The sequence below is a fragment of the Cebus imitator genome, unplaced genomic scaffold (genome assembly GCF_001604975.1).
Source record: "Cebus imitator isolate Cc_AM_T3 unplaced genomic scaffold, Cebus_imitator-1.0 Scaffold621, whole genome shotgun sequence".
In the NCBI taxonomy this organism is placed as follows: Eukaryota; Metazoa; Chordata; class Mammalia; order Primates; family Cebidae; genus Cebus; species Cebus imitator.
Genome location: NW_016107936.1, coordinates 189,972 through 209,645, shown reverse-complemented (window position 1 = coordinate 209,645; position 19,674 = coordinate 189,972). Strand labels below are relative to the sequence as shown.

General features: G+C 43.8%; 1 protein-coding gene across 2 annotated transcripts in view; it reads left to right on the top strand.

The window, feature by feature from the left end:
- Positions 1–19,027, top strand: part of TIAM1 (TIAM Rac1 associated GEF 1) — a 240,106-nt gene extending 221,079 nt beyond the window's left edge. For both annotated transcript variants that reach the window (XM_037734462.1, XM_037734461.1), the window contains 6 exons: positions 666–774; positions 6,337–6,395; positions 7,018–7,120; positions 10,153–10,240; positions 12,772–12,944; positions 16,599–19,027. In XM_037734462.1, the coding sequence (XP_037590390.1) occupies positions 666–774; positions 6,337–6,395; positions 7,018–7,120; positions 10,153–10,240; positions 12,772–12,944; positions 16,599–17,068 (1,002 nt within the window). In that variant the 3' untranslated portion in view covers positions 17,069–19,027. The remainder of the gene's footprint in view (positions 1–665; positions 775–6,336; positions 6,396–7,017; positions 7,121–10,152; positions 10,241–12,771; positions 12,945–16,598) is intronic.
- The last annotated feature ends 647 nt before the right edge of the window (positions 19,028–19,674 follow it).

The following is a 19,674-nucleotide window of genomic DNA, read 5'->3' as shown; positions in this document are numbered from 1 at the left end:
AGCAATTAGCATCTCCTTGGGAAACTGTCTCTATTTGAACACAAAACATCTCTAGTTTTGTAGATCAGTTTTGACAGACTAACTGCATGTGAATTTCAGAGCCCCATTTTGTAACTATTTGCCATCTTGTTCTGAAATTCTAGTGGACAAACATGGAATAAAGTGGGGAAAAAAAGATGAATGTTTTCTCTCCCCTGTATTCTGTGTGTTTCTTTGGGAATAGAGAGGATTTATTTTTCAATTAGGAGATTTCATATGAACTAAAGGATTTTTTGTTGTTAAAATTTCAATGTTTTTTTCCTTGCTCAAACTTGGCTAGAACATAATGATACTTTATTTCCCATTAGAAAAGTTGACTTGGATATTCTATCTTCAGCCTGTTTCAATGGGAAGTGGTGCCATTTTCTCAAACAAAAAAGAAAGAAAGAAAGAAATTGACAAATTTTTATATATTTATGGTGTACAACATGAAGTTTTGATATGTTACATTGCAGAATGGCTAAATCAAGCATAATTGATGCATTATGTCACATACTAAAGCAAATGTTTTTAGGAGTATTCTCTTGAAGTAAAATTAATATCTACATGCTGAATTTTCACACGTCATGAAAATCTGAGTATTGATAACACCAACCAGTAAACTTGGTCACATCTCTGGCTTTCAGGTTGCCGATCTGAGCATGGGAGACCTGCTTTTGCACACCACCGTGATCTGGCTGAACCCGCCGGCCTCGCTGGGGAAGTGGAAAAAGGAACCAGAATTGGCAGCCTTTGGTGTGTATCAGAAAAGGGTTTTATGGAAGGGGGAAACGTCTAGCTTATTTTTCAAAACAAGAACATTTCTTTTTCAAGACCCAACTTATTAAAAATAAAGTTAATTGCAGTTACTTGAATTGGTCTTCCTGCTGTAGCCACCAACATGTCACAAACACTAAATGAAACCTTCGAGTTAAATTGCACTCTGTGGTCACTCAGCCACGTGGGTGGGCGGAAATGGCAGTGCCCAAGTCCCTCCAGACATAAACACTTCCCTCTTTGGCGGTTGCTCTGAGTATCTTTTCAAAATAATGGGTTAATTATAAACCAAGGAAAAATAAAGTAAAAAATCAAGACAAAATGGCCTCTGTTTCTGAGACCCCAAATCCTAGATCTTTTATTTTCTTCCTGACTCTGTTGCTGTTTGGTCTTAAGACCAGGATGTGGCCAGGCGTGGTGGCTCACGTCTGTAATCCCAGCACTCTGGGAGGCTGAGGTGGGCAGATCACGAGGTCAAGAGATCGAGACCATCCCAGTCAACGTGGTGAAACCCCATCTCTACTAAAAATACAAAAATTAACTAGGTGTGGTGGCGCACGCCTGTAGTCCTGGCTACTCGGGAGGCTGAGGCAGGAGAATTGCTTTAACTCAGGAGGTGGAGGTTGCAGTGAGTGAAGATCACGCCATTGCACTCCAGCCTGGGCAACAAGAGTTAAACTCCGTCTCAAAAACAAACAAAAAGACTAGGATATAGGATGCTGGTTCTCAACTGAACTGTTGTGGCAACTCTGGAATGCCTGGATCAGCTGTGAGGTGCATCTCAATCACATTGCTGCTCAATACTAGTGAAATTAGAGATGTTTGTGAATGATTTATTTTTTAATAAACCAGTTTAGATGGATGCAGTTGCTGCAATTAGAGATCTCATGTGATTGTATTGTAATATGCTTTTTGAGAGAGAGAAAAACCATGGGTGAGCATACTGGGAATTATGCATAATGAAGGAAACATGGCTTGTTGTTGCAGTGTAAATGCTCATTGGCATATTGCTGTGTTCATGAATATAAAACCATCAACACTCCATGCTTTTGTTTTATGTTGCGGTTTGTCCTAGCCTTTTGCTAAAAGACTCATGGGTAGGAACATAATATAATGGAAATCTGGCTTATCATTCTCTTGCCTTACATTATTTTTGTGGGCTTGTGGGGAGTGGAGCTTGCTTACTCCTTCTTTAAACTTTATTTTCCCTCCATGATAGGAACAGAATATTCCCAAGTGGAATATCCTAGTGATTTTAAAATCAGAGTATTTAATGCAAAGATTCATTGAACTTTCTATTTAGATCACTTAGCCTTCATTAAAAATTTACTGACTGATATTCCTAAAATTTCCAGAGTTCCTGTAGCTGTTGATGCCATTTCATTAAAAATAACAAAGGAGGCCAGGTGTGATGTAATCCCAGCACTTTGGGAGGCCAAGATGGACAGATCACTTGAGGTCAGGAGTTCAAGACTACCCTGGCTAATATGGTGAAATGCCATCCTTACTAAACATACAAAAAATAGCTGGATGTGGTGGCCAGTGCCTGTAATCCCAGCTACTGGGGAGGCTAAAGCAGGAGAATCACTTGAACCCGGGAGGCAGAGTTTGTAGTGAGCTGAGATTGCACCACTGCACTGCAGCCTGGGTGACAGAGCAAGACTCTGCCTCAAAAAAAAGGAACACGTAAGTGCAGAGATAGCACGTGACTAAAAAGGCCATAGAAAGGAGTATTGAGATTTTAACAAGTTGTTAGGTTTTGATGGGGTAGGGGTTTGGTGAGGGCAGTAGTGTTTGCTTTCTTCTCAACATCACCACTTGTGTTTCTTCTGCTGTGATTTCTTCTTGGAGGAGCCTGGGATCTCCCTGATGCTGCTTAGTGGGTCATTCATGGGGTGCAAGATATTGATGTAAATGACCCACACCACGATGTGGGCCTACAGACTGGCAATTCCAAAGTCAACACTTAGAGTTTTCATGACTTTGCCCTCAATATTATAGATTCACTCTAGTTAGAAAGCAACAGATTTAGAATGAGAAAATGATTTAAGTAGGAGGAAATGGGTTGGCAAACTCTTTTCTGTTACAGGTTACATATGGTACTTTTTTTTTTTTTTTTTTTTTCAGAGTCTCATTCTGTTGCCCAGGCTGGAGTCCAGTGGTGCAATCTTGGCTCACTGCAGCCTCCGCCTCCTGGGTTCAAGCAGTTCTCTGCTTCAACCTCCTGAATAGCTGGGATTACAGGTGCTCACCACCATGCCTGGCAAATTTTTGTATGTTTAGTAGAGATGGGGTTTCACCATGTTGGCCAGGCTGGTGGTGAACTCCTGACTTTGTGATCCACCTGCCTCCGCCTCCCAAAGTGCTAGGATTACAGGCATGAGCCACCATGCCCAGCCTATATATAGTACGTTTTAGGCTTTGGGCCAATAGGCCACGTGCTTTGCCACTGGAGCCAAAAGCAGCCACATGTAAATGAATGAGATGACCGGATCAGCAGCTGCACCACACCAGTGGCAGCAGGCCTGGGTCTGGCCTGAGAGCCCTTGTTTGCCAAACCATGGTGTAAGTGATGCAGGAAAATGCTGGTTTTGGGATTGGGGATTTAGGTGCCACTTGCTGCATGGGCTCAGGTAGTGGACTCTGCATTCATGACTCTGTTCCCTGCCTTCTGGGCTGTTGATGAGAGGTCGGTGTGGGAGCTGCCTCCAGGAAGGTGGGCCTGCAACACCTGTCTTAGGTATAAATGGAGTCTGCAGACTCCAGCATCAGCATCAGGGCATCACACTGTCAGCAAACTCAGAAGCGGCCGTAGTTCACAAGAGAAAAACGGAAGGCTCTGAGAACCAAGACTGATTTATCATCATTCAGAATCCTCTCCAGAGTGATAGGAAAGAGAAGGGGAAGGATTCAGATTGGGATTATGAACAAAGGCTATAGTCATGATGTGGATGTGGGTGAGCTGTGGATTCCCAGTCTTTAAAGAGACAAGTTTGATGGTTTGGGTGTGTTTTCAAGTAGCAAGGCAGAACTAATGGAAGGCCTGAGCAAGGAGTTGAAATAAGGAAGAGTTACTGTGAAGGAAGGATCGTGGTTACCCTGAGTCAGGCAGATTTGGGGTTAAAATGTGGTTGTCGTCTTGTTTTGGTTTAAACCTCTAACCTCTAACTAAGGAAGTAGTGCAGTTTTCTTATAAAACTGAAGTTGACTTGCTGCCAACAAGGCACCTTGATGTTTCCCTTACAGGATGGCTCATGTGGACCAAATGTTGGTGATCGTTGCCTTAAACAAAAACAAAAATAGAAATAGGCTTCTGCCTTGAACAGTATTTGACGTTCACCTTTTGGGGCAAAGAGAGGTTGCTTTACGCTGGCGAAGTAGCATGAGTTTTGGAGATCAAGGCCTTGTCTAAAGGGATTGGGCAATGCGGTGGAGTCACTTGAGAAGCAGTAGCTCCAAGGCTTAGGGAAAGTTGAAGGGGGAGGCTGAGGTCTGGGTGCCAGGCCAAAGCTCACTCTCTGGCCCTCCTGCTGTGATCCACGATGATGAAGATTGAGGGAAATGGAGGCAGTTACACCACTGAGCTGTGGTCTCAGTGGCATGGTGGCTTTTCTGAGATTAGAGTCGTTGGGGTAGAGCTCTTTCACTTCTTTTTGTTTTTGTTTTTGAAATGAAGTCTCGCTCTGTCACCCAGGCTGGAGTTCGGTGGTGTGATCTTGGCTCACTACAGCCTCTGCCTCCCAGGTTCAAATAATTATCCTGCCTCAATCTCCCCAGTGGCTGGGACTACAGGCGCACACCACCACACCCAGCTAATTTTTGTATTTTTAGTAGAGATGGGGTTTCACCATGTTGGCCAGGATGGTCTTGATCTCTTGACCTCCTGATCCCCCCGCCTCAGCCTCCCAGAGTGCTGGAATTACAGACATGTGCCACCTCACCTGGCTGAGCTCTTTCACTTCTAAGAGGATCTGGCTGTCCCAGCCTCTGTGGTTTCTGAGGGCTTCATGGTGGGAATGAAGGGCATCCTCAGATTGCTTGTGCTCAGCTGCTCTGCAGAGCTGGTGTGCCTCCTCTGGTCAGTGTGAACCTTTGGAGGGAACCTGCCAGTCTGTGCTCTGAGGACCTTTTGCGGTCAGATGCTGTGAGGTGTGAAGAGCTGTGGGCAGTTTAGACCCAGGGACTGGAGTCAGTTTCGTTGCATCTCAAGGCTTATTTCCCTGCAGTGGAGGTTAGCATGATCTTACACAAAGAGAAGACAAGACCGACCTGCCCTACCTAGAATAGAAATTAAACCAGATACTTGGGGTTCGTCTCCAAAGGGCGTTTGAGCCTGGTGGGCCCATCCCTGAGAATTCTCTGGAAGTTCGTTCCTTTTGTAATTCCATGTCTGGTATACAAGGCGGTGCCTCCTTCAGCTTCTGTGTGACTGGGCTATTCCTTGGAGCCAGAGTAGGAAGGGATAATGGAAACTATCCTAGTCCGTTCGGCCGCTGTAACAAAATGTCATAAACTGGCCAGCTTCCAAACAACAGAGATTTATTTCTCACAGTTGTGGAGGCTGGAAGTCCAAGATCCTGCTTTCTCATACTTCCTAGCTGTGGCTTCATGATGGCAAAAGGGTCAAGGCAGCTCTCTCAAGTCTCTTTTATTGGACACTAATTCCATTCATGAGGACAGAGACCCCACTTCTCAAAGGCCCACCTTCTGAAACCATCACAATGGTGATTAGTTTCAAGGTATGAATTTTGGGGGAACACAAACATTTGGACCATAGCAGAGACCCTGACACAGAGAACACAGGAGGGGCAGGGCTCAGTTCCCCTTCCATTCTGAGTGCCAACTCTACTTCCCTCTCTTGGAAGAATCAGAATCACTGTATGTTAAACGTGCTTGGCATTGCTTAACAAATTCTCTGGAAGATTATGCATAACTCCGTTGTATCTGCTCACCCCCTGAGAGAATATAAGAATGAAACTATGTATTTACCACTCCTAGAGAGCTTACCCTGATTCACTCTTTTGGGAAGAAGTACAGTCGAATTCTAATTTCATAAACTCATTTTTGTTTCTTTAGGTCAAAAGATGAGTTATATTTCCTAACTTATCACTGTGTGTCTGTGTGCGCTATTACCTTAATTTGCATAAATGTAAATCATCTTCAGAATTGCATTGTTACTATGAAAGACATTTATTCCTCCATCTATTGAATTAGTACATTTTTGTTGAATATGTATCAGTTGAAGTTTTAACTTTGAAATGGTATCATACTTAACATATTTTACCCAAAAGTTTTTTTGGGGCATAGGTGATTTCCATTTATGTAGGCTTTTTATGTTTATTTTGAACCCGGAAAATTGTGTCTCAATCGGCTTTTGATTTTCGCAGATGTGATGAATGAATGGAAGGTAGGTGGGAGTCAGTTAACCGGGATCTCCACATCCTCTTCATAACTGTAGTGTTTATTACCACAAGTTAGTGATGTCAAGGGGAAAACCCTATACGTGACATGCCATAATACTCTTTATTTTATTTTTTCCAGTCTTCAAAACTGCTGTGGTCCTTGTGTATAAAGATGGTTCCAAACAGAAGAAGAAACTTGTAAGACTTCTTATGTTGCCCCATGGTTTGAAAGTATTTCTCTATCTGCTTATCAGTTGTGTCTGCATAATTCTACCATTTTGTCAGTATGAGCCTTTTTACAATCTTTTTTCATTTCTTAAGTGTTGCTAAGGATGCTTGAGATCAGCCATCCTGCCTTCTTTCAGGCAAGCTCATATTTAGAGCAAAAAAATGAATTGGTCTCATTTTTGTGAATTGGAACCAATTGGTGAATTGGAATCAATTGGCGACTTGGTCTCATTTTTGTGGGTTAAAATCCACTGGACGCCATTGGTGATTGGGTCTACCATGGCCCAGAACCTTTCCAACACTGCTCTTCCCTTTCTCTGTTGCCCTGTTCTTGTTTTGGATCCCTTTTCTCCTCTTCCTGTGTGTCTTTCTTCACTGCATTTGCTTAGCAAATGTATTTGCACACCCTCCCCTCAATATATTTATCATGCAGCCTCACTTCCTGCTGGATGAACAGGAGCTCATGGGGGAAGATCCTCAGGGCACGTCTGGAGTTACTGCGTGAGAGTCTGTTGCCAGTTTAGAAAACGTAGGGAACTGGTCCAGGGCAGGTTAGATTCTTCTTATGCAGCTGGTTCCTTCTCCTCTGCAGGTAGGATCGCACAGGCTTTCCATTTATGAGGACTGGGACCCTTTCCGATTTCGACACATGATCCCCACGGAGGCACTGCAGGTTCGAGCTTTGGCGAGTGCAGGTAAACTCTGACCTGTGCTGGTTTTTCACACACATATTTCTGGTTTGTGTAGGAATTATTTGAATTCACACTCTTGGTCTAACCACCCTAGCACCTTTTTTTCCCCATGCTTAACTCTCTTGTCTCTCAGTCTCTTTATTGCCTCTTACTTACTCAGCCATTGATTAAATATTGAATGAATGAACCAAGTGAATGAATGAACTGAGTGAATGGATGTGTAATGTCTTCAAAATTCCTGGAAGAGATTCTAGTTATTCTGTTCTATATATTAATAGTACAGTGACTACCGTCTTGAGTAGCCATGAGCCTGTGCTTCTTGAAAGAATCCTTGAGACTGTGAGCAGACAAAGCCCATGTAAACTACTCACTTGCTTTTTAACTGAGAGATCCGAAAATACCACCAAAAGAACTAAAAAGCATCGACTAAACATTTTTTCCCTAAAGTATTACAAATGTTTGTCTTTGGTATTAATGTGAAGACTTTTACAATGTTGATTCTTTTTAAAACTTATGTTAATTTTTTTAGAGACGGGGTCTCATTCTGTTGCCCAGGCTGGAGAGCAGTGGTGTGATTAGCCCCCTGTAGCCTCAAACTTCTAGGCTCAAGCTATCCTTTCCGAGTACCTGGGGCTGCAGGCGTGTGCCACCACACCCAGCTGTTTTTTTAAATATTTTGTAGAAACGGGGTCTAGTCTTGAACTCCTGGGCTCAAGTGAGCTTCCCGCCTCAGCCTCCCAAAGTGCTGGGATTACAGATGTGGAAATGTTGATTCTTTTTCTAAAATCCACCTAGTAGTGAAGTGAATTGTTGGGTAGCTATGAGTATACTTAATAATATAATTAGACAATGCTTTAAACACATGAGTAGCAGGGTACTGACTAAGAAAAGTGGTATTTCTGTGACTCAGAAGCCCCCCCTCCTGGGCCTAATTTGAGACCAAGTTCTCCAGAGGAGGAATGGGCTGTGTACAGGCTCTCCCAGGTGCACCCTGGAAAGAGCATTTCCGGGGAGTCAGGTGGAAACTCTTTAGCCACACCTGTTGCCTGTCCCACTTGCTCAGCAGGTGTAGCTTTGGTAAGGAAAAGCTCTGGCAGTGGGGACCTGCAGGTGGATGATCAATGTGAATTTCTTTTGTCGTCTTTTTTTTTTTTTTTTTTACAGAGTTTTACATGGTCGCCCAGGCTGGAGTGCAATGGTGCGATCTCAGCTCACTGCAGCCTCTGCCTCCAGGGTTCAAGCAATTCTCCTTCATCAGCCTCCTGAGTAGCTGGGATTACAGGTGCATGCCACCAAACCCAGCTATTTTTTTTTTTTTTTTTAGTAAAGACAGGGTTTCACCATGTTGTTCAGGCTGGTCTCAAACTCCTGGTTTCATGATCCACCTGCCTTGGCCTCCCAAAGTGCTGGGATTACAGGTGTGAGCCACTTCACCTGGCTGTCAATGTGAATTTCTATTTTATGCTTTTGATACCTAACATGAATGTTAAGTTCTTACTGTCTGATTTCTGTTGTGTAGCCTCTCTTTGTTTCTTCTTGTCATAAGCAGTAAAACTGGATCTGATCCTCAGAAAACCATCACAGCCTAGTCCAACATCATGGGGAGAACCCTCTTGCAATATTTTGCACACTTTGAATTATTTTTTCAAATTAAACAAGGTGTCTCTTCCTTCACAGTTTTTTTTTTTTTTGCCTTATAGTAGGAAAACTTAAATGCAAAAACCATGTAGGGCAAATATATTTGGAATGATTATTTGTCTTAGAAGGTTTCTCACTAAGCTTCCAGCAGTGATTTGCCGGACGCCCTTTTACTTATGATGTGATTTGCAAAATTGATTTCCATGTGAATTTGCAGGCACCTGTAAGTTGAGTCTAGGATAGCTACAAGTAGCATTTTGAGGTTTGAGCACATAAATACTAATGTCTTACTTTAGAATCGTAGATTATGAATTATCTGGTTGCTTTGTTTCTTTCTGCCAGGTTTATAAATGGGAAAGTTCATTTCTATAGCAGACTGACAGCTTCTAAGCCAGGAATTTTGCCTGCGTCGAGTAAACACAAAAAGACTTTAAATTTTGAAAACAAAGCCATCTTTGTGACATGACATTCCATTCTCGCCCTCTATTCATTCTAGTCAAGTTTAAAATCATCAAGATAAAAGCTTATTTTAGTTGAGTTGCAAAGACTAGTCAAGATGTCTTTCATTATGAAATCTACTTTATTGGATTGGAGAATCAGAATATGGAATTTCTGCATCTTCATCTCAGTCTGGGAAAGTTTGTAAAATTTTTTGCCGATAGATTCTGGTTAAGGTTAAATCATGCAACCACAGTTGAGGGTTTGTGACCAGGGTTCTAAACCACGGGATAAAAGTGAGACTTCACAATGTGTAGCCTGGATGTCTGCAGGTAATTGTTCCTTTCACAAACACTTTATTCCTGACTTAAAGTACTGCACTATTATAGGCACTGCAGAGCTTCAAAACTATTTTAAAATTGTTCCTTACCTTCTTGGCATTTCTGCTGTGTTCAAAGTAGACCCCAGGGGAAGGCTAGGGACGAGAAATACCACTAGGTCTCCAGGGCTTTCGGCCCAGCCACTGGGGGAAGGCTCCCTTGACAGACAGCAAGGGCTCACCTGTCATCCCTGGCCTGATGAAATCCGCATAGAAGGGTTTGACTCCATTTAGTCCAACTGTTGCCAAAACAACTAATCATTTAATTGAAATGCACAGTTCAGTTAAACAGACTGCATGGCTGAAAGGGTGAGTGTAGTCAATATGATTGACTGATTGTCCTTTTAGACCATCTAGAAGATTTTAGCAACTGGAAAGTCTCCAAGCGTTCTCTTCTTAGCATCCATTAAGCTTTTCAGTTGCTTCATCTCTTTAGATCGTGGGATAGTGGGAAAATATCTTCGATCTTGTACAGTTCTGCATTATGAATCCTCTGTCACAGCTGGAAAATGCTTTTCTGACCTTGCAAATAAACCCATCTGAAACGTACCCTGATTCATTGTTGCTTTCACTTCTTTAGATGCAGAGGCAAATGCCGTGTGTGAAATCGTCCATGTGAAATCCGAGTCTGAAGGGAGGCCAGAGAGGGTCTTCCACTTGTGCTGCAGGTGAGCTGCGCCTGTGAGGTCGAGGCCGTGTTTACATTCTGCAGATGGGAACGAGGTGGCGGTCTCATCATGTTTTGATGTTTGGTACATTGTACTGTAACACTGCTGAGATACAGTAAATGGAGAGTCAGCTGGGAGGAGGTGACAGCGTGGGAAGGTGTTATCGGGATTCCTGCTCGTTTTGAGAACAGCCTGTGTTGATCACCTGCACGTCTTGAGGGGAAGCTGGGCTCGTGACGTGGGGTTCTACTTATTTCTTGTGGTTTTTCTTCTACCCCGCTGCCCTCTTTCTTCCCTCTCTTCTCTTCTCCTCTCCCTCCTCCCATGAGAATTTGAGATCTTCTCCCATATACAATGTATGCTTTTATTTTTCTAAAACTATGAGATGAATGACCCCAACAGATGACATTTAATGTTTTTGGCTTTAAGTGTGCCCTATATTTAATCTTCCTTTAATTTAATCATAGACACTCAGCGATTTACTCAATAATTACCCAGTACCCCACACAGTGAGTACTCATATACTATGGATTACCTATAAAAGACAATAGAATCAATACTATATGATTGTTAGCAATATTTTATCATGCTAGTGTAGTAAGAAGGTACATATACCAAGTGTGAAATATGCTAAGCACCTTCCATTCATTGTTTCATTTAGTCAGACCAAGGTATTAGGTTGGTGCAAAAAGAAACTGTGGTTTTTACCATTTAAAGTGACTAAAAGTGCCATTACTTTTAGTGGCAAGAACTGCAATTATTTTTTGCACCAACTTAATACTATTATTACTCCAGGTTACAAATGGGGAAGCAAGGCTCAGAGATGGTACTTTGCCTAAGGCCTTATAGAAAATGAATACTGGGACTGGGTGTGGTAGCTCACATCTGTAATCCCAGCACTTTGGGAAGCAGAGGGAAGCGGACCACTTGAGGTCAGGAGTTTGAGACCAGCCTGACCAACATGGTGAAACTCCATCTCTGCTAAAAATACAAAAATTAGCCAGGCATGGTGGCAGGCACCTGTAATCCCAGCTACTTGGGAGGCTGAGGCAGGAGAATCACTTGAACGTGGGAGGTGGAGGTTGCAGTGAGTTGAGATCACGCCATTGCATTCCAGCCTGGGTGACAGAGCGAGACTGTCTCAAAAAAAAGAAAAGAAAATGAATGATGGGTTTAACGTCAAAACCCATGTTTTATTTTTGCTATATCACTTCTCTGTGTTGGGTGACAGAGGTCAACAAGGGGCAGATCCCCGGGAAGCTGTCAGGACTACAGGTGAGATGTTTTTTGTATAACCACGTGGGGTCTGAGCACCACCGTTGCCATCTATTTTGGCTCATCCCTTTGTGATGCTGTTGGTAACATTTACAGGGTTTAGTAAGCTTGCCTACACGGATGCCATATTTATTGTTAATAAGGAATACCAGGTGCAACTTACCTGGGTAAAAATATTGGGAATAAAACAAGAAAAATAACTCACCTAGGAAGCATTTGTTTTGAGACGGAGTCTTGCTCTGTCACCCAGGCTGGAGTGCAGTGGTGTGATCTCAGCTCACTGCAACTTCTGCCTCCCTAGTTCAAGCGATTCTTCTGCCTCAGCCTCCCAAGTAACTGGGACTACAGGCATGCACCACCACGCCTGGCTAATTTTTGTATTTTTAGTAGAGACAGGGTTTCACTATGTTGACCAGGATGGTCTTGATCTCTTGACCTCGTGATCTACCCTCCTGGGCCCATAGTTCTTAACAACATAGCCTTGGACCAGGCACGGTGGTTCACACCTGTAATCCCAGCACTTTGGTAGGTCAAGAGATCGAGACCATCCTGGCCAACATGGTGAAACCCCATCTCTACTAAAAATACAAAAATTAACTTGGTGTGGTGGTGCATGCCCGTAGTCCCAGCTCCTCAGGAGGCTGAGACAGGAGAATTGCTTGAACCTGGGAGGTAGAGGTTGCCGTGAGCTTAGATTGTGCCACTGCACTCCAGCCTGGCGACCAAGTGAGACTCCGTCTCAAAAAAAGAAAAAAAAAAAAAAACCACACAGTCTTAATATTTACATGTTGAAATGTGTCATGGGAGCCGTTGATACTGAACAGGAGAGAGCTGAGCTCTAGAAGACATTGGGAACGTTGAGATGTCAGCCTTTGGGTGCTCTGCAGAGCCACACAAATCTTGTGGTTCATTTGCCCTCAAAAACATTTTACAATGAAAAGCTCTGCCTTAAGCGCCAGGAGCAGAATTTGGCAGCTTCTTGGTACAAACTCCCCCAGTCCATAGGTCTGTTCATTAATGGGCTGCTCTGCCCCGCATCAGCAGCAGAAGATGGATCCCAAAGCATGAAGGGAAAGGAGTTATGTGCTGTTTATCCCTGGCTGTGAAATCGCCACTCAGCACAGAAATTGGAGTCATGGCCTCAGTCTTTAGCCTTTGGCCCTGAGAGATATTTGTTTGGTTGCCCCTGATAACCTTAGACGTTCCCCATGTGTTAAGCCCTGGTTCTCTAACGTGTGCAAATCTTCTTTTCCTAGCTCCCCAGAGAGCCGAAAGGATTTCCTGAAGGCTGTGCATTCAGTCCTGCGTGATAAGCACAGAAGACAGCTCCTCAAAACCGAGAGCCTGCCCTCATCCCAGCAATATGTCCCTTTTGGAGGCAAAAGATTGTGTGCACTGAAGGGGGCCAGGCCGGCCATGAGCAGGGCAGGTACTGTGGGGATTCAGACGTTCAAGATCCCCGTTACCCCCACTCCGCTGTAGAATCCAGTGAGCTTGACCTCCTTGTTGAGTGGGGGTGAGGTGTGGCCGGGTGGGGGCTGACATAGGAGGGTGGTTCTTCCCTGGTGTGAGGTTCCTTGCCCTTGCCTCCTTCCTGGTGGCTCCTGGGGATCCGCCCTGTGTCTCCTCTCGCCCTCCCTCCAGCCTTCCCTTTGCCTCCCTCCTCCTTCTGGCTGGTGAGCTCCTCTCTCATTCGCCAAGCTGGGAAGCTGACACATCCTCTTTCGGGAAAGGCTGTCTCAGCCTGCTTGCAGAATGAGAGTTGCTGCTTTGCATGACAGCCAGCTTTGTCTAGCAGAAAGCCGTGTGTCACAGATCAGCAGGGTCACAGCCCTCTGTTCTGAGAACAGGGTGGCTCCACGGTCTGGCAGCCCAGCAATGGCTGCTCTCGGCAGTCAGGATTCTAGGTTTGGAGCCCACATGACACTTCCAGTTTTTTTCCTTGCCTTGTGCCTGCAACTTTTAGTCACCATGTGAATTTAGGGAAGCCTTGAGCTATTCTTGGAAAAAAAGAATCTAGAGTTTAAATGATTGCAATTAAATACTCTGGAGGACTTAATCCATCTCAGTGGAGCAGTGAAGGAGTGAAATGAATACTACCACCTGTAAATGGCAGCAAAATTTATGTAGGAAGAAAGCTGTTTTCAGTATACTTAGGGACTTAATGACATCAAGATACTAACATTTTTATCACTCCTTTCTTAAGCCCAGAATTTTTGCAGGGAGGATTTCATTAACAGAGACCCCCTTTGCACTTGCCAGAAGGTTTCTGGCCTTTGTCCCCATGACGATTCTACCTGTTGACAAGGCAGGGACAGAAGTGAGAATGCTTGAAGGTTTTCATAGACAAAACCTACCTGGCTTGACATGGGATATTACATTGTTTCAGCACCTTAAATTTAATGTTAGGGGACTAGTTATTGTGAACCTCCCCTCTAAACAATTGATAAATATTTATTGAAAACTTAGTGCAATGAACACCCAGCACTTTGTGAGGTTTTCCAAGGTATCCTAAGAGTCTTGCGTATGTCCATATCTGCAGTTTTCGTGGGAGCCCCATGGAAGAATAGTTTATTGATCCTTTCTAACTCATTTTAGAGATTTTTATCTTGGATTTGTCTTATGCGCCCCTCTTGCTTGCCAGGGAAATGTTTAAACAGATTTGGGAATATGTATCTCAACCTCAGGGAACTCACCTGTCTCAGTTGTTAATCAATGAACCAAACTTCAGAGCTGCATTGACTTTGAAGCTAAGCATGGTTAGTCTGTCACTCAGAAGTTTTCCTGCTGAGATCCATTTGGAAAGAAAACAAAACCAGCCTACAATTTGACACCATCATCCATCATCATGATTACTGAGAGAAAGCTTTGATGTCACAGCCTGTTGGATCTCGATGATTGAAAGATTTTTCTGCCTGATGGCTCATTTTTGGCTGAAGAACGTCTATCACTTTGCTTTGGAGGCACCTCGCTATTCTCAGAATCTTCTTATTAGAGGATTTTAAAATGGTGCCTGAGCAGATCAGCACAGCAGTAGCTGGTCAGCTTTTATAGGGAGCACTGGAAATAGTCAAAGATTGCATCCCTAAAAGACTGAGAAGAACCCAGTAATGGTAGCCGGGTTCTTAAGCATACTAAGGACAGATCCTCATGCTTCATTCTGCTTTGTCTTGAAAACTCAGGTGGTTGATTTCACCCTCTGTTCTGTTTGGCTAGGACAGTAAAGCTAAACACTCTGCTCCCACACTCAACCTATAGTACTCTCCGGCTGCCAGTAACCCAATGAAAAGTTTTTTCGTTGTTCTATTTTCTTATGAAAATTTTCAAACTTACGGAATTTCTGAAAGAATTCATACCTACCACCTATATTCTATAAGATTTTTCTGTATTCTCTTTATCACTCATCTATTAGAATCCATCTGTCATCCATCACCTCATCTTTGACACATTTCAAAGATGTAGGCATTAACACACTTGACCCCTAGATACTTCAGCATGAAGCCATTAACAAATATTTCCAGTAGCTTTGAGTTGGGGTCGTTCTAATGTAGTGATTGCAGAGAGAGATGCTGTGTTTCGCTGGTGCTGAGATAAAAGTGAACAAGAATTTTTGTCTCTTAATAGAAGTAGGTGGTGTTTTTTCCTCTTTTCTATTTCTTTTTTCCATTTTGTCTGGAAATAGCTTTTATTCCCATCCTCAAACAAGAGTGGTGTCCATTTATTCCACATTTTAAGATGGCAGAACACTCAGGGATAGTGATAGACACACCCGGGTCCGAGGCAGAGGATAGCTGCAATGGGAGCCAATTCAGCCCCTCATTGAGCTCTCTAACCTTGTGCCTGCTGAGTGTGAAGACAAGGCTGCATCTGGCGGTAATGCAGATGAGGCATCTTCTGGCGACACTGAAGCAATTGGACGATTTCTGGGGGCTTAGGTTTCAGGAAAGCAGCTCCCAGTTGGCATTTAGACTCTGCCCTTCCCCTGGAAAGCCTGTGTTGCATTTCACCTTTTTGTGTCTAACGTAATAACTGCTTCACTCTCAAGGGAGAAGCAGCAGCCCTCCCTGTGAGCAGTCTCTTGTGTATGCATGTGGTGGGACTGTCTGTTGGCTTGATTGGATGGTGTCTTTTGTTCACTTATTTTTACTTCTGGCTTCCTAGAGGGCAGTAGGTGAAAGAATGAATTCTTCTTAACTAGTCATCACTTTATACAGCACTTTGTTGATCCAACTGCTTGGGTGTCATTGGTGTTTTATTTCTCATTCCACTGAGGCACAGATAAGTTAATTGCTCTGTAGAAGAATGAGTGATACACAGAATGCAGAATGCAATGGGAGGAGACTGAGGCTCACATCTGCTTAGCCTCCCAGCTCCTGTGGGACTTTGTCAGAAAGAAGACAGGGACGTAACTGAAGACTCCGTGTCTTTGAGAGCCAGTCTTTTTCTCAGGCTCTCTAAGGGGATGTGGTGCCCTTAATCTAACTGCAGATCCCAAGAAATGTTACGTTCAAGTTCCCAGAAAACAAGTAACTTGGACCAGTGCCTCTGCTTCCCTGATGCATACGGGCATTTTCTACAAAGACAGCAAAACCATTGATGCACCCCCAGCCTTACTAAAGACCTATTCCAGCTAAACAACCCTGGGACACCCCGGGGAGATCTTCATAGCATTGGGTCATGGGACATGACTGGCGCTGAGGACACTAATCCCCAAATCAGTGGTCTGTCTCTAGAGCAGCTGCAGTCCGTGTTACTCATCTCTTAGGTGCACAGGTTAGAACAGCAGATTATTTCAGAGGGAGTTGGGTTCCCCTTTGCCCATAACCTTCAACCTCTCCTGTGTGCCCCGGTTCCCTGTTGCCCCTCCGTCAGTTGCTGGGACATCTTCTAAGTCCAGACACCTCGACAAGGTAAACACTCCAAGACACACCGGTGATATCTAGACCTTAAGCCCCGAAAGACATCAAGGCATTCAGTGCATACCGTTGAGGTTTTCATTTTCTCCTGTCCTTTGCTTTCTGGATTTTCATCTTATGTAAAGCATGTGGGGGTTTTATTTTTATATTTTTGTGTGTGTGTGCAGTGTCTGCCCCAAGCAAGTCTCTTGGGAGGAGGAGGCGGCGGCTGGCTCGAAACAGGTTTACCATTGATTCTGATGCCGTCTCCACAAGCAGCCCGGAGAAAGAGTCCCAGCAGCCCCCCGGTGGCGGGGACACTGACCGATGGGTAGAGGAGCAGTTTGATCTTGCTCAGTATGAGGAGCAAGATGACATCAAGGAGACAGACATCCTCAGTGACGATGATGAGTTCTGTGAGTCCGTGAAGGGCGCCTCAGTGGACAGAGACCTGCAGGAGCGGCTTCAGGCCGCCTCCATCAGTCAGCGGGAAAGAGGCCGGAAAACCCTGGATAGTCACGCGTCCCGCATGGCACAGCTCAAGAAGCAAGCTGCCCTGTCAGGGATCAATGGAGGTCTGGAAAGTGCAAGTGAGGAAGTCATTTGGGTTAGGCGCGAAGACTTTGCCCCCTCCCGGAAACTCAACACTGAGATCTGACTGTGTGCCCTGCCCCGTAGAGAATATGTGTAGATACTCCCTGCCCTAACTCTGCCCACCCTCCCGTACCGTCAACAAGAATGTCCCCTTAGGTCGCGCTCTTGCACACACAGTTTTGGCAGCTGACTTGGTTGGTCCTGAAGCCATGTAGCCACCCAACTTCGTCATTTTCAACAACAACATCGGAAGGAATTGCTCAGAATCCCAGATAAGCTTGAATCCTATCTTCTGTATAGTTACCAAGGGCTTTTATTTATTCTCAATGAATCAGGGCCTGAACAATTAAAAGAAAAAAGATTCCATAGCGCTGGAAAGCAATCACCCCCAGGAGTTGACATATGTATGACAGATTAATTTAAGAGATAGTAGCACACACACGATCCTTCTATCTGAAATCGGTCTCCTAGTCGGGGAAACCACTTTCAAACACAAAATGAAACGAAACGTGTACAGCTCGCAGTGTTCTGACTGTACCCTTCCCTCTTCCATGTCTGAGAATCTCTGTGTATTTTAAGAATGTGTGAGGAGAGGGTGGCGATTCATGTTTCAATGAGCCTTTTTTTTTTCCTTCCTGTTTTGGTCTATGGCTGGTCTCACTGTATGTCCATGTTCGGAAGCTCTAGTTTTGCATAGAATTATAGAGATGCCAAACTCTTTGGAAAGAGATCCAAATTTATCACTTGAGAGAAAGAAAAGAAACACTATTTTTTGTATTTTACCTGAGATACAGGGGCACAAATAGATGAGAATTTTACAGTGTTAGTGTAACCCTGAGCCTAAAAAATGAGGATATAACCTTTTACAGAGAGAGTGAGGCGTGGTGGATTTATATTTATATATGAAAGGCCCACAAGCTCATGCTAAGGATACACTTTTTTTTTTTTTCCAAGAAGCAGATTTTTTTTTTTTTTTTTTTTAGTGTTTGAATCTATATTTGAGACGGGAGTTTGGTTGGATTAAACATGACACCCAAGTGGGCAGTGTGTGTGTCTGTTGCACATGGCAGGGAGGGGAGCCTCCTTCTCATGGGGTTGCCGTGGTGATCATTGGTTTTTTCCATCAAAATTGCATCTTCATCCATAGATTACCTTCCCCTTCCCTGACAGTCCATAACCAAACCTTTTAACAGAAAACCTCTTTAAAAACATCTCTTGTGTTGAACACATTCTTCTTGCCAACAAAACAGGGTAAACACGCTCAAAACGTTAACGGTCTAAACACATATCCAAATACCAAGAAGAAAAACAAGTTATAGCACTTTCGATTTTTTTTTTTTAAGGTTTATAGCTTTTTCTTTTCCCATGTCACAATGTCCACTTCCTAAGAAGGGTTTAAATACTATGAAAACTTTCTTTTTGGGGAAAATATCTATTTGGTGTTTGACACATCAGTAGGTACTTTAAAAACCTGAATTTTATAGTAGCTTTAGGAGTTATATTTTATAAAAATCAGTTATGACTTTATATTTCCAGACAATAGAGAGTTCAGAACATCACGCTCTTGTGCCTCTGCCTGCTTTTCCCGCTTTCCCACCCCGTATTCCCCCCGCCTTTCGGGTTTCCAGGGCTTTGAGCTTGATCTTTTGAAAGTTTTATTCTATTAAATTTTTGCTATATCTTCTGGTTTTCTTAAAAAGCTTTAGAATGGTTTCTATACCCTTTGTATCACTGCATTTTTCCATATCATCTCCGGTTGGATTGCGTCCAGATGGAAAACGGAAGCAGAGGCTTCTAATCGTCGCATTTACTGGTCCCAGTGCAACACATCCATCTTAAAACACTCGGAAGTCTGGTGCTTGGAGAGGGTGCCATTGTCTCTTGTACATAAGGTCATGACGTGTCTATGTCAAAAGTTCTTATATATTTCTTTTATAAGCTGAAAGAAGGTCTATTTTTATGTTTTTAGGTCTATGAATGGAACGTTGTAAATGCTTGTCAAACAATAAAAATAATGAAAAGTATCTGGACGGTTCTATGCCTTTATGGATGGGAGGATGAGTATGAATTGTTGGTGGGAGAGAGGCCATGGGAGAAGATGCCTGGGAACGCCATTCACGAACATAACTCGTGATCATCAGGAGAACGCTGTTGTGGTAGAGCTTGAAGGTTTTTTTTTTTTTTTTTCTTTTTTTTTTTTTGAGACAGAATCTTGCTCTGTCACCCGGGCTGGAGTGCAGTGGCACGATCTTGACTCACCCCAACCTCCACCTCCCGGATTCAAGTTATTCCCCTGTCTCAGCCCCCGAGTAGCTGGAATTACAGGCACCCACCACCACACCTAGCTAATTTTTGTATTTTTAGTAGAGACAGGGTTTCACTATGTTGGCCAGGCTGGTCTCGAACTCCTGACCTCGTGATCTGCCCACCTCGGCCTCCCAAAGTGCTGGGATTACAGGCGAGAGCCACTGCACCCGGCCGAGAGCGTGAAGTTTTAACAACAAAAAAAGATGTACGACAGTTGCTTGGCATCTTGACCTAACGTTTCCCCTACTGGGCACTGTTTCTTTTCCAGCCTCCTGCCTATCCCGATAAGAGCAGGCTGGGGGGTTCCCGTGAAAATATTGGGGTGAAGTGCAGAGCTCCAACTGGCCTGACTGAGCTCTAGAA